This window comes from Aptenodytes patagonicus, chromosome 6, assembly GCF_965638725.1.
Source record: "Aptenodytes patagonicus chromosome 6, bAptPat1.pri.cur, whole genome shotgun sequence".
NCBI lineage: Eukaryota > Metazoa > Chordata > Aves > Sphenisciformes > Spheniscidae > Aptenodytes > Aptenodytes patagonicus.
In genome coordinates this window covers 56,147,721-56,163,263 of record NC_134954.1, presented here as the reverse complement: position 1 = coordinate 56,163,263, position 15,543 = coordinate 56,147,721, and the positions used below count along the sequence as shown (strand labels likewise).

Sequence of the window (15,543 nt, the reverse complement as noted above, 5' to 3'; positions counted from 1 at the left end):
GGTATGTTGTCCCTGACTCCAGAAATAGTCCTTTTGGGAAGTGTTGTCATTTCTGTTGGATGGACTTTAGTGTTAAATTGATTCCTGGTATGTTTTATCATGCAAAAATAATGCTGGGCACTTACGATGGAAAAAAAGGAACACATTTTCCTTTCTTTTATTATCATTATTTAAAATGACATGGACTTTAGGTTTTCTTTCTTTCTTTCCCATTTGTGAATTGAAAGCCATTTTTCAAGCAAGTAGACAGAACTGCAACAGTATTTTACCTTAAATACCATGACAATAGGATTTATGGACTACTGAGTTTCATGTTCTTTTGAAAGTATAAAAAGAAATGCTTTCTTGTACAACAGCCATAAACATGCAAAATACTAATGAGATTATCTGGCATTTTTTCCAGAGAGGAAGGAGTAAAGCAGATTGGCACAAATGAGTTTTGAAAGGAGGAAATTTGCAAGCTATTTTCAGAGATACACTTGCATTGATTTGAATGAAAATCAGCAGAGAATGCTCTAAGAAATAAATAATCTCAAAAGGGCACAGACTCCAAAGTCTGAGAACAGCTGGGAATAAGTGCTCTAGAACATGTGTGTTAGTGATGAAACATATTTACATGATGATTAACTGCTTTTCAAGCAGCCTAGGTATAAGACAAAGGCAAAAACCCTAATATATATCTATTCTTGTTCTGAAGTGATCTCTGCCTCTCTACCCTGTGGATTAAAATGGAGGAAGGTTTTGTCTGTTTTGCATGTTTCTTTCATAACTTGTTGTCTTTGTATGTAGCAGCTCAGATCCAGCTAATACTACTTAGCAATGGCACAATGTCTCTACCAGCAGTGCTCTAATACCTTAGATCAGGATATTTAGTGTTGCAAAAATTAAATTTTGCAGTTTAATTCTGTGAAAGCCGTGGATACACAAGCCAAGACCTGTGTGTGCAGGTATTGATATCTTGCTCTCAGGCCTTTAGTGCTTCTAGGAACAGAAACAATCAGTTACTATATAGTCCCATGCATTTGCTCTAAAGAGGCCAACATTTCATAAATTGATATTGTCAAGGATCAGTGTATTTGGGTATTATGATAAATCCTAATTTCCCAGTATTTGAAGTAAACTCTTGTTTACTTCTGTGAACTGAACTGACCATTTAGGCAAGACTTTCTGGTTTCCACTGCAGTCTCATGTGGCAAATCAGGGATTTAAATGAGGTCACGGCAAAATGTAAAAGAAAGCATTACTATTGGCTATGGAACTATGGAGGAACAAGGACGGGAAAGCAAGAAATTTCAGCAGGTAGGGAAGTAGTGAAGGCAGCTGTGATTTCTGGCCTAAGCTTTCTTCTGGTCATTCCCACTCAACTATCAGCAATGAAATACGTTAATAATGTTGACATTTAAACACCACCTTTAGGTTTTGATGATATGATGGCTTTTTGTTAACAATGAAGCTGGAATATATTCTTTTTGTGGATAACGTTTCAGTGCTATAATCAAGGGCATTATCAAAACTAGGTATAATGAGATCTATAACTAGAGTCTCGTTAATGAAACAGAAAAAGACAAGAGGACCTCCCCTTTATACTGTTTACTTTGACTTTTTTTCAGATTGAATTTTGGTATCCTTTGTGATGATCTTTACCGATGAGATTTCACTGTGATTACAGAATTAATGAATTAAGAAAAATAGAAATGAAAAGGCTATATTGTGCCAGAAAGTTGGTGAGGGAGCTTAAAATGGGGTATCTATGGAAATGCTGGAGGTCAAAAGGCATTTTGTGACTAGTGATGGCTGCAATTCTGCTTCCCAAATGAAATTTTAATTTAATTTCTAAGAAATAATTCAAATATGTATGTTATTGCCTTTAAAACAAAAACAGTGTACTAGACTAAAAAGTTCAAGCTAGAGAAAATTATAACACCAGTACTTCTCACCTCAGAGATGTGAACTTTCAGAGAGGTACACTGTGTGAAACCAGCTGTAACTATAGAGCCACGTTACCTCACTGTCATTGTCATGCATCTGCTCTGCCTAGATCTAGGTTCACAGCTACAGTTCTGATTGCTTTTGAGATATGCAGTTTCCAGAGCGCGTTAGCAATTTCCATAGTCAGCTTGGTCTTACTACTCTGAATCCTATACTCCTTGATTAAGTTTTTTCCATACTTAGCTGGGAAGCTGGGAAGAATATGGACTGCCTAGCACATAGACTGAGTCATACACTAAGTCAAATATGTAGGGAACACTTTAAAACTGGACTTGAAACCACTAAGATAAAATCTAATCCACACCACTATTCTCTTTCCATTGCTTGAAACCAGAGAGAACAGCACCAATGTCAAGACTGGTACTATTCAAAGTGTGATGTTCTGAAGTTTGTATAATACCAAATATGCATAAGGCTGCTACTAGAAAAGCAGTTGCTCTTCCCTCATGTCTATTGCAAGGTATGATGTCTGATTTGCTCTCTGCATCTCTTTTTGATATATGGGCCAATTTGGTGGAGAAGAGAAAGAACCAATCGGTAATGCAAATTAGGAGTATGGAATAACTCTCTTATCAGAATGTAACGTTAAAAAGGAGGCACACTGAAGATGGAAAGAGGACACAATAAAATCATCTGAAACCACACCAAAAAATAGACTAACAGCTTCTGTTAGCTACCAAAATAGCTTTCACTAAAACTGAAAGGAACATATTCAAAGCAGATAAAAAACTTTGTCAGGCAATGCCTAATTAAAAGATGAAACTCCTCTCCATAGGATATTATCATTCTAAACAGCTTAGAAAAACTTTAATTTTGAGTACGTGTATCATATCGTAACCTTCTAGTGACATTTGACTCCAGAATGTGACACCTTTCTTACCACTGTGGGACTCTTTTCTTTAAAGTCAGCAATCATTGATTCTTTGTAGCTCAAGCAAGGGAAATTTGGGTCCCTTGATTAGTGTAAGTTGACCCCGTGACTTTCTGAATCCTGCTGTAAAACTGTAGGGTGGAAGTCCAGTGGCAGAAGAGTTCCCTCTGGACACTGTACTGAAATGAAAGACTCCTCCTGATCCAGTAGCCTGCAGGTTTTTTATTTGTGCCATGGAGGAACTTAAAAGTGTCAGAAGAGATTTTTCCAAACTGAGTAAGATTTTTTTTCTGTTAAAGATGCAGTAGCTATAATAATAGCAGTTGTATTTTTCATTATTTGTTAAAATTAGATATATTTAATCATGCCTTTCTGACCCTAAACACTGACAAAGAGAATAATTGTAAAGGCAATTTAATTTTTGTTCCTTTTTATTCAGATACTGTCTCTCATTAGCAGGAATACATGAATGGGAAAAATGATCTTCTATAAAAGCCCCCTTCTTATAGAAAATAAATTCATCTTAACCTGAGAAGAAAAAAGAATATATTGGAAAGCCAAGGAATTGAAAAATACGATTGAAATTGGCCCATAAATAAACCTCCTTAGAATATCTGAGGGCTACTTTATCATAATCATTAGGTATCCCATGTGAAATGTGCATAAGAAGTGACCCACAGTTCTGGGCAGGCACAGGAGCCATAACTAAATGGGGATGGGTAAATGAGATATTCTGATCATTGAGGTATCAGCTCACTGCTGATGGTGCTCCCTGTTGCAAAAACAGCAATACTGAATGGGACAAGGGACCGTCTTGTCTCTTAGAACAAGTATTAAAACCTAAGGTAGAAATATTACACTACAGACATAAGAAAAGGTCATCCATTTCCTATAGTTCAACACCTTCATTAACATTCGGGATTTGATCCAAGATTTTTTTTTTTTAAGGATATTTGGAAAAAACTTGCATTAAGATACATTTTTTGGGCAGCTTTTTGTTAGGACATAACTATCAAAATGCAGTCAGAATTTCTTAAACCAAGAACAACTACAGCAGCAGGGTATTAGACAGTGACTTGATTCATTGACCTTTGTCATCAGCTCTGGTTAAAGCGTTGAATCTACAGTCAAAACTGCACTTGCTGACCCTCATGTTAGAGCTAATCTAAAGGGACTTGACATACATGCAAGGGTCTTTCTTTTCAGTTGTATTTTTAATTGATCGGTAGGTTCACAGCATTTATAGAACACAAACAGGTGATAAAACGCCTATGCTGGCTGAAGTCTAGGTGATGACCTCCTAAATGAAGTCCTGATCTTTCTATTTTAGAACACTTAATACCATTTTCACTTTCTTTTGTCAGTATGTTTACACATTTTTTTATTTTCTTATCCTCAAAAAAGAGCTTTAGAAGGCCTTAAAAATCTTAGTTTGGAATCTTAATGTGTTTTGAAAATACAAATATGTTTAATTTGCAGTCAAATGTAGCAAATTACATTTCTCAAATGGGGTAAGTGGCAAGTAATTTGTGAGGTTTGTAAACACTCTGCAAATAATTGCTTAATCTTATCTTTGCTCAAACCTAGACTCTTCTGTAGTGCTTCTTATCCCTAGAATATCTGACGTGTATAGGGGAAGCTTAAATGATCTCCCTACCTCCCTTTAACAAGTATACTCTGTAAGCTTAGATATAGCCCACTGTTGTTCACAAAACGTAGAGTAAGAAGTAAAAAAGTATCCAGTGTGATACAATCCTTTCTGATTATCATACATCCATTCTCAATCCCCAAATAATTATACTTTTTATGTCAAAAGCTTTACAGCTTTACCACCTCAAGCAATATTTTACAGCTGTCGAGAATGATTTATGCAATAATGACTTAAACTGCAAAATGGAGTCCTCAAAGGAAGAGCTGTCAAATATTTTCACCACAAATAACTTTATTAAAGTAAGAATTGATATTCTGTATAAACAATATCTTACCTTCAACTATAATACAGATCATATAGCTATATGATTTGTGAAAATGAAATTGTGAGATAGTGAGCAATATACTATACTGCTACTTTGATATCAGAGTATAATTTTTGAATTAAGCAGATGTTAATGCCTAATGGGCAAGACTTTAAAAAAAATCTGTTTCAAAATAATAGTTCTTGTGATTTGTCTGTATTTATCTATTGTTCTTTTTAAAAAGGGATATTTACATTAAAAAAGACATTTACTGAGTCTTTAATCTCACGAGTACATCCAGTGATGTTTGTGGAGCTTCTTCTGTGATGAGAACCTATAAATTTGGACCCTTAGTTTTGGCATCCATCTGTTCCCATTAACCATTTTTCTCAGTAGTAATTCATTCTTTTGATAACTATGTAATCACCTACTGTGGCACTACTCTAACAGGACAGGGGACTAGAACTTTGCCTGGATTGTGTAAATACGCTTCGAAAAGGAAAAAGGAGTAAGGAGAAATTAAACCAAATGTAGGCTATATTAACAACCTTATTCTGATACAAATACTGCAAGAGGAGCTAGTAAGGCTTTTAGCTGCAAACATTAAAAACTTCTGTGAAGACAGGGCACCAGTGTGGTTGGGACAGGGCCTGCTGGGTGCGTAAGTAATGCTGGCATCCCACCTCCATGCTGTCTAAACAATTACACAAAGCTATCACAAGTACTCTCCCCCTCTCCTCTGCACCCTCCCCACACTGCACAGTGGAAAGGGAAACGTGCCAAGTCCAGGTAACACATTTATAAAACTGTGATACATTGAATTTGCGTTCCCCTTTGACCACCGTATCTTCTGTCTGCCGTGTTTAAGGCAGTGTGGATTCAAGCAACTGCCATTTTCTGAAAATCAACCTGCTACAAATTTTTTCCCGTCTTTCTGCCCCCTTTTCTTCAAGCGTGTGATCTGGCCTAAACCTTAAAGCGGTGAACAAACAGCAGCATTCAGTCTTGCCTCATCAAGATGTTTAAAACTCAAAAACTTGCACTTTCTTTCATCTAGAAAAGTGGACTATAGACCAGTAGAGAACATCAGAATCCTAATTCCCAGTACGTATGCAATGCCATTTTTCTAGTGCAAGAATTTCCTTTTAAGTTGAACTTTAAAGCTGTGACATTTTGAAACTATGTGAGGTGGTATTTAGGATTAAAAAGCATTAGTTATAGAGTGATTCCCTTTCTGATATCTGCATTGCTGGACTTCTGATGACAGATTAGCTTTATAAGTGAGGGGATATATGATCCCACTGACATTTGCTTTACTTTGAAATATTAAAATAATCTTTAATATAATCAGTGGCTTATGTAGAGTAAATGATAGTGTGATGTGGAATAAGGTTTTATTTGCAATTCACTGGGCATTTATTCAGGACTGTGTAATATGGTCTTCAGAAACTCCTGTCGGTGGAACCTCAAGCGATTCACACCTTCATGAGCTGCCATCCTCCTCTGTATGCTTAGTATTATGTTAAATATTATACAATGGGTGGCTATGAAATATAATGTCAAATCAAACTTTCAAGCAGCGGGTAGTTCATTGGAGTTACTTGGGTTACTCACATGGAGAAAGTTACATTTCTAACTGTGCTGGTATATATTCTCTTCAAATATTCTCATATTCACTCACAGCACACAGTACAAAATAAGGTACTAACCAGGCACTAGACTCTCAGATTTTTAGAAAATTCTTTAAATTCATTTTGCTTCACAACCTGGAGGAAGTGCTTGTTAGGTATCACCATTCTGTATATTGTTATAATATACAGAGTGTGTTATCTATAGCGTGTATATATACACTCCATACATTGCAAAAACAAATTTGCAAATTTGAAAAAGTGAAGTAAGTGAAGAAGCGAAGATGAAAAGTGAAGCATATCTTTTCAGGAATTTAGAATAACTATGGAATATGTTTACTGACGTTTATTATATCCATCATAGAGGTAGTTTCAATTTTATGATACCACATAAACTTCAGAACTTTTTATCACATTTTGTAAAGAAATTGAACATTATGTGGAATGAAACAAAGAAGTCTGTACATTCAAATGATCAAGTTGTCAGACATTTACACATTTGAGTGTCAGACCTATCTTGTATTTTGTCGACTTTTGCCTGTAATCAGTGACTTGATATTTTAAATGATATTTACAATTCAAAACAATTCACCTATATTTGTTTAAATTTAGCAGTGCATATAGTGCCCACGGTAAATCCTGCTCACATTTTGACCAGTAAAATTTTGAGGCATTCAACTCAAATTTGTCTAGAACTGTTGTCTGTAGCTTTTGAAATTCCTTAATCTTCAAATATATGGTCTAGTAATTTAAAGAAACTATTCACAGAAGTGAAGTTACTGAGAACCCTTATGCATAAGATTGTTTACACTGAATAATCCATAACTCTCATTTATAATGTGCTTCAAAATTCAAAACTATTTACAAAAGATAAGGCAATTTTTACAGACAGTTTTACTTTGGTTTGCCTCAAACAGATTATGGTGTGTTGCATGATGCCAGATTTCAGCATTTTAGAAAAATATATATTTATGGTAATTGACAGATAAGCAGTGCTTTAGTTAAGTGCCTTTCCCTCTTTCGTAATATCTTGGGAGACTGAGGTACTTATAAACGACCAGATCTCAAAACAGTGCTCCAGGCTGGTGGCTGTGAAAGTTAGCAATGACATTCTCCTTTTGCAATATTATTTTTAACACACGCCAAGTTAAAACAAACACAGGCTAGATGTGTAAAAGAGACACGGTGTCAGGTCTCCTGAGAAATCTATGTTCAAGGCACAGCTACAACAACAAATCTTCACCAAAATCTGCTCTAGACCACCGAACCAGATCTAAGAATAAAGGACTCTACTGAAAATGTGCTAAGAAGAATATGCTTAAATATTGGTAGCGTCGGTAGAATGGTTGGCCTGAGTCCTATCTGAATTATACCAGCCTAAGCTAAAAATAATATTACTTAAGTCTCTCCGAAATAACAACAGAATTATTGAGAACAGGGTTTAACTCTGTGACTTTAAAATGCGAGAGCATCCATTGCATGTGATTCTAAAATTGATGCAAACAACACACTGGCGCTTCTCCAGAACTAATTTAAGCTCAGCATTTGAATATGAATTTCCTTTTCCTTCTCTCAAGAGTGTACACAGCAGAAGACAGAATAAGGTACATCACACTTAGCCGTTACTTGGATTTGTTTGAAAGACGGATATTTCTGTAAATAACCCTAGGTAATTAGGAAAAGAACCCCAAACCCCTACATATAACTATTATGTATCATAATTAGTTTTCATGTGTATGCATTTTTTAATCTGCAAATACAGTCGTTTATCCATTTTATGTTCTTAACAGGAAAAAAGCATCAGCATAGCAGATTTAGCCATTCTTCCTTATATCAGCAATAGTGTTAACAGTTATATATTGAGTCTTCACTGAATAACAGGGAAACTCTGTAGTTTAGCCATCCCAAAATTTTTACTCTAACACAATTCTAGGACAACTTCTATGGTTCAGTTGTAGGTACTCCAACTTCACAATACTCACCTCTGAAAAAGACTTGTCCCTTTCTTTATAAGCTAATGCTTTCTTCATGATAGGTCATTTTTTGCTACTTTTAATCTTGTACTTTTCCCAGTAAAATACTGCATTAAATCAAGGCACAGTTCCAATTGTGTGAGGCAGGCAGAGTTAAGCTCCCTGAAACTAATACACCATTCCTGTGTCCTGTGAGATGAAACAGTTCATAAAAATTAACATTCACAGGATGTCCCCCCTATGCTTGCGTTATCTGTTCATTGTTGTAGGGCTGTTTACTTTGGGAGACTTAGATCTGCTTTAAACCGACCGAGAGGAGAACTTTTGTTCAACATTTGCAAACACACTGCTAGCTTCATTCAGCTGTTAGAGTCAGCGTACAGTGATATACTCTATACACCCACTACTTTCAGGGCAGATTCCCTTACTGGTATACCTAAGTGTACTTCACTGGACTTCAGAGAAATTACAACACTGCTCCAGCAAAGGGTCTGGCCAGCAGATCATACACACTTCTTTTACCAATCAACTGATAACCAGACACACAAAAAGTCTTGAAAACAAAAACAGACTTTACCATCTTTGTGATAATAGGTGACTTCTACTTTCCTCTCCTCTGACCCCAGCAGTGCTTGAGCAATTTGGGCAATATGATGTCTTTTGGTCTCCGGCCCATGAAGAAAATCACAGGTGCAAGGTTTCTGCATGACATCTGGCCTGGAGAACCCGGTCATCTCACAGAACCCATCATTGCAGTAGATGATAGCACAATTCTGCACTCTAGCATTAGCAATGATGAATTTTTTATCTGCAATAAAAGAAAGTGATGCATTTTTTAGTACTCTTTCAACATTTCATAAAGTGTCGATTGCATGGATGGATGCTAAACAGCCCTTCTTTTCCCTGGGATGCCTGAAATGCAGAGATTTTCAGTCATTTAATGTAGCTAACTTGATCCATAGCTTTTAAGAAACTTCAATAGGTTTAGAATACATTAAAGATGAAGATAGTTGTCTTTTAAGGAAATAAAACCAGATTATGCAAGTCTTTTGCAAAACTCCTTTTGACTTCAAAATTTTGTCTTTTTTAGCTTCACTGAAACCCAGGTGATGAGCGCCATCCTGTCAGCCGTAACTCCAGGAAAGTCCTTGAAAAGTTAGTAGCTTCTTTTGGGGGGAAGTGGGGCCTTGGGAAGGGGGCTCTACTCAAGTGAAGGGCTTCCTGGGACAAGGTCCAACCAGCTTAGTCTACTCTGTAGGGATTTTCATTGAGGTGAATGACAGCAAGTATATAGTCAGTATTTTAACAAAACTATCTAAAAAAGAACACGATAATTTTGTTTTCCTCTGTGATTGTTTTAGAAGTTGCATTTATAAAAGAAAATATTCCTTAGTAAAAAAAAAAAAGGAGTATGAAGGTACACGAAAACCAAAGATTGTGATATTGGAAACATTTTGCACAGTCCGCTGAAGTTCTGTGCCTCGGTCCATCATCCCTTCCCAAACCCTCACCTGACAGAAAGGTTCAAACGTTTTCAATTGTTATTTCATTTGTTTCTGTTTACCACTATAACACACTATTCCCATTGTAATTATAAATGTGCAGCTTTGATACATTTACTGTTAATAACATGAATTTCTGCTTACTTAATCACACTAGTAGGTCCCTTGCTTTATAAAAGACTTTTTACGTGGCACCAAGTTAGCAGTGCAAGTCTTGAAAATTTTAAAGATATTCTGTCTTTGAACACAGTGAAATATTTGGAGAGAGAAATATAGCTTTCATTCTTGCTTTTTCTACTGTCTTTCAATCATGCTGAATTTTCACTATCACTTGCCTAGTTAGTAGGTAGTGCTTTGTTCTCTTCAAAATATATACACTTTACTGCATAAAAATTTTACTCGAGTAGCAACACTGACTTAGCATTTAGATAAATTAGGACTACAAACACCGTCCTCATTTTTTTTCTCAAATACTATAAATATTAAATTGGTAACGTGGGTTTAAGTATAATGAAGTATATAAACCAGAGTTAGCTGTAACGGTTTGCACCAGACTGATACTAAAAATATGCTAAATATTTAAATAAATGTACATATATCAAAACTGCTGTTTCTAAACGAAATTCATCTTAAGCATCAAGTGTTACCCTCTTACTGTTAACAGTAAACCAGAGTTCCGGCCAGGAAAAGCACTTCAGCTTCAGCCTCCTCGACAGGTAGTAAACTGCTGCATTGGAAAAGATCTCACAGACTCTCCCTGAGGATGCATTTGCACTGGTTTGATAGATATTTTAGGCGTGCATAAACAAAGCAGAAATATTTGACAGCTATATTAAAATGCAGTCATGACAACAAGGTAAGAGTATTTTCCCTTTAATAACTCCTCTGCGTATTATGTTTCCTCTAAATCAGAGTCTGACTGTTCTGCTTTATTTTGAAAAGACAATGATAATTAATAATAATAACAACAATAATAATAAATCTAGCTGATTTTTTAGACATTGCACAGGCAACAAGATTGTACACTCTGCTTTTAGAGCCATCGCACCAGTTCAGAACAAGGTAAGAGATGTAACTTCTATAGCTATACAATATGGATACAGTCAAAGATAAAAACTATTCCTTGAAATGGGGGGAAAAAAAGCCCAGTAATTCAAGTCGGTAATCTGTATTCTAGATCAAAAACAGTGTTACTCCTGCTAGGGATCCCCTCCTTACCTCTGGGGTTTTCTTTACAAGCTACAAACTTAAAATAGTCTGGAGCTGCTGTCCATTTAGTCACAAGCAGAATCAAACTACTGTAGCAAAATAGATAGAAAGAGAGAACTTACTTTGCCCTTCAAATTTTCGTATGATTGTACCCAAAAATGTATTTTGTGGTGCCACATGACCTCTGCGAACAGGCATGTTTGTACAGGTCTTCGGTTTTCTGTGCACAATGACTTCTCCAAGGATCTCCTACACGGCTCCAGCCCAAAGCACCGAGCCAGCTACCCTTTGTGACAAATCATCGTCCTCTGGAGCTCGGAAATCTCTTCCCATTAGCACCACTTCTAGATACACGCTTTTCCTATTGGAGTCAGATCCATCCCTCAGTTTCTTTCTTTTTCTTTCTTTCCTTGCTTTCTTTTCTATTTTTTTCCTGGAGGAGCTCGGACGCTATTGTCTGGGGCGGGTAGGGGAGGGGTAAGCAGGAGGAGGTGGGGGGGGAAGATTACAAGGGTAATCGATCTCTAGCACCAAACATCGCCAATTTTCCAAAGCAAATGGCTGTGACCCGGCAGCTTCCGACGCTGTAGTGATGGTTAGAGGGCTGGAAGACTAATGTAGCTCCGCTGCCAGAGGGAGTGACGTTCCCCCCCTCCGGGCTTCACCACGGCGCGCAGCAGCTCGGATTACTCAAGCGTGGCTTAGCAAGAGCCAGCCAATAAATCTCTTCAAAACTCAGCGACAAACAGCGGCATCAGGAATGAGCTACACCCCGGCAGCACCGCGACGTGCCGCATCCCCCACCGCTGCGGCTGCAGGGGGGCAGCAGGGACCGAGGGCGCTGGCGGCGGGGGGGGCCCGCCACCTCCGGCCGCCCCAGCTTCTCCGCCCTCCCGGCACCGCCGGCCCTTTCGCGGCCCCTGAGCGTGGCCCGCCGGGGAGCCCCAGGCGCTGCCAGGGCCGGGGGAGGGAGGGAGCTTTGTACACGCCCCGTCGGGGGGGGGGGGGAGGGGGGGGAGGCGCGAGTGGGGGTCGATTTTGAGCGATGGGGGGGGCGGGGAGGGAAGGGACCACCGGAGCCCTCGGCATCCTTCCCCGCCCCGATGGAAGAGATTGCCCCCTCCTCTCGCAGCGTGACCCAGACGGGGACTTCCCCTCGCCCCACGCACCCCTCCTGCCGAGGAAGGGGGATCCCCCCGGAGCCGGGCGCTGCTCCCCGGGTGCCGAGCAGGTGCGAGGCTCCGCTCGGGAGCCGGGAGGGCGGCGCGGAGGGCGCGCCGGGTCCCCGCGGGTGCGGCGGGGTGAGCCCCGGCAGGCAGCCCTCGCTCGGCCCGGGGCGCGGAGCCAGCGGGCACCGAGGCCGCCCCGCCGCGGGAGCCGCGTCCCAGGGCCGGGCTCCGCCCCGCCGCCCGGGGCCGGGGCCGGGGTCGGGGCCGCGGGGCCGGGCCGGGGCGCGCCGCCCGCCCGGAGCTGGCCGTGGTGCTGAAGCCCCCCCGCCGGCGCGCACGGAGGCGCCGCTGCCCGCGGTCGGGCCCGGGGAGCGCCCGCCTCCCCCCCGCCTCGCTACTCTCAGCTTCTCCCACCCCGCAGGAACAACTCGGGAAGCTCCCGGGGGAAGCGGGTGTTATTCTCAGGTTGTAATTAAGGCTTCCGGTACTACCCAGCAGGCAGAACGGTGTGCGTTCAGCACGGGCACGGCGAGCACCGGGGGACCTCGGCGAGGTGATACGGGGAGGGAGCTGGGGCCAGCCATGCGGTGCTGGAAAGGCATCTCCAGGGTAGCGCAAAGCAGCGGCGGCTTCTTAATAAACTCACAGGGAAAAAAAGAGAGGCACCTGCTCACCGTTCTTTGTAATAGCAAGCACAGGATATTGAGCCGGCAAACCACCGCCTCCCACCTGTTCTTCCGCAACACAAACAGGTGTTTCCTTATTCCCGTGGGCTTTTCTCAGGTGTGGCCTTTGTTTCACTGTTACCGTGTGTCATCCTCTATATTTATCAGAGGAGGGACACAATCTGTTGACTATGTGGGTACATTTCTGGACTAATTTCACTTAATCTCAGTGGAATCATTCCGGATTTACACAAGTGTAAATGAGGTCTGAAAATATCATTTATATATACATAAATTGTATTTAGGAGGCTGCATAGTAATTGACTGTATACTAATTACAAAGCCTCAGCTACATTAAGTGGTATGTAATCAGGTACATAATCAATCTTAGGAAGTGAGTGTTGCTTATTTACAGAAGCAAATGTTTTAATCTCTATACTCAGAGGTATTAATCAAAGGAATAACAGCCATATATTCTTTGTAATCATAATATTTGGAGAAGTACAACATTTTTTGTGACTCCGACTAACACTAGAGAATAAAACCCTTACAGTATTTTTACTCACTTTTCATGTTTTTTGGACAGTGGATGAGGCTGCAGGTTGAATTTTTCTCTTTCTGCTCTTTGTCTTGACCAAGAGCACCCGTATATTGCGCCAAAAATATGTTCAAGTTCCCAAAGACAGCAGTAGAACTCATGTACATAAAGTGAGAGGAGCATATTTGTTTTAACACTTTACATAATACCTAACATCTAGTCAAGTCATAATGGCCAGCAGTGACTTAATTTACATTAAAAAATGGCACTTTGATGTTTCTATACCAGCAATAGAAAATAATCACAATAAAATTGTGAGCTGTACTGAACAAGCAGTGTTTGTTTCTAGTATTCAACAGTTAGTAGCAAACTAGATCAACTACAGGCCAATAAAGTCCAGAGTCCAGTGCTTTAGGTGCCTGGCTGGGGAAAAAAAAAAAAAAAAATGTTGGGAATTCAAATCTCACTGAAGCCCCATCTTTTCATGTTAAGTTTGAGAGGCACACTATGCTTGCCGGAAAACTGAAATAGCAGGGCCCAGAACTCCATGACTCTGAGACTCCTTTACTGTTCTGTCTCCTGATGGTAGCTAGGAGTTTGATGTTGGTTATGTGAATACACATTAAACAGAATCCAATTTTTTTTTCCACCTTGGTTAGGTTAGAACCTGATCAAGATAACCCCAGTCAAAACAAGATAACTGCTGCTAAAAGACAAGATCTGAGACGTGTTTTTTAACAGGGGATGAATTCACAAGAATGATGGGATGTAATAACTACATGAGCAATAGGTGGCATCAGAAAATCTTTCATCTTGATGATTTACACCCCTGCAGTCTTGTAGATGATCTGTTGCTCCTGGAGTGCTTAATACTCATTGTGCATAATGCTTTATAATTTTCTGTAGCAAGCCAATAGTGAGAGAAGTGTGAGAGGAAAATATATTAAAGCTGGACAATTTACCACTAACACAGAGAAAGTAATGTGAAAGAATTTGCATTTGATTGGGAAAATATGCATGCAAGTGGGAAAGTTTGAATTCATCATAAATGTGCCTCTCTAGTGTGATGAAAGAAATGGAGAATGCCATGGAGATGTATGTTTTATCTATAAAGTTGTACAGTTGCCAGCTCCGCGAGAGACCGAAATACCGAGGGAGGGTGTCTCCGGAGCTAAAATCCCTCCAGCACGACTGATCCCTTGTCCTCTGCCCCCTTGTGGCATTGCCCCTCATGGCACCACCCTCGCCGCAGCCCAGCAGTAGCTCCCCAGTGAACGCTGCTGCTATACAGCAAAATTATATATGGCATTTCCTGGCCTCAAGGATAGCAGCTGATTTTGAACTAGTGATTTCAAGGTTTTCGCCGGCATTTTGACTACTTCCTTCTCAAGTTCCTTAAGCGAATTTAGAAGAATATGTGCCTGGAGATGTGTTATTGATCTGTTTCAATAACTTGGCGTTTAGCAATTAAATCTGTTATCGTTAGAAAAAGATAACTCTGGGGAAATGGCTCTAATCATATTTCCCATCATATTTTTGGTAAAACAAAAAGTAAAAGAGACAGTCAGTTTTAGTCCAGCATTCTTATCATACTTGACTATGCCTTTTACTCCTTGATACTCCAGGAGACTCTCCCTAAGAGAAATGTCTTTCCTCTTCCAGCTTAAATAATCTTTAACCATATGTTGTTACTTTTCAAAGCCCATTTCTTTATTGTCATGATTCTATGGTTTTCCCTCCTGTAGACAGAAGTTTACTAGTGCATTCCCATTTGAACAAACACTTTTTGTACTGGAGCAATACAGTGTCAAGTCTTGATAGTTCTTGGTTTTTTTCTTCTTTCTTTTTTTTTCTCCCCCCCCCCCCCCCTTGTACCAGCTAGCATGGGATATCTGTGTTGCTTTTACCATGCATATCCTGTGTGCCCTGTCATTTATTCATCCATCTATGCTATATATGCTTCCAATTTTAAATAAGTCTGGGAGTGTCTTCAGACCTGTCAAGTGAAATATTGAAACTTTATTTCGAATCCCATTTTATGTCA

The 15,543-nt window shown here is 39.8% G+C and overlaps 1 protein-coding gene across 6 annotated transcripts in view; it reads right to left on the bottom strand.

Annotated features, from left to right (window-relative positions):
* The window catches only part of KCNH7 (potassium voltage-gated channel subfamily H member 7), a 249,108-nt gene extending 237,351 nt beyond the window's left edge, over nt 1-11,757 (bottom strand). For all 6 annotated transcript variants that reach the window (XM_076342748.1, XM_076342749.1, XM_076342750.1 and 3 more), the window contains exons 1-2: nt 11,250-11,757; nt 8,994-9,224 (exon numbers count right to left, since the gene is read on the bottom strand). In XM_076342748.1, coding sequence (XP_076198863.1) covers nt 8,994-9,224; nt 11,250-11,325 — 307 coding nt within the window. In that variant the 5' untranslated portion in view covers nt 11,326-11,757. The remainder of the gene's footprint in view (nt 1-8,993; nt 9,225-11,249) is intronic.
* Between the last annotated feature and the right edge of the window lie 3,786 nt (nt 11,758-15,543).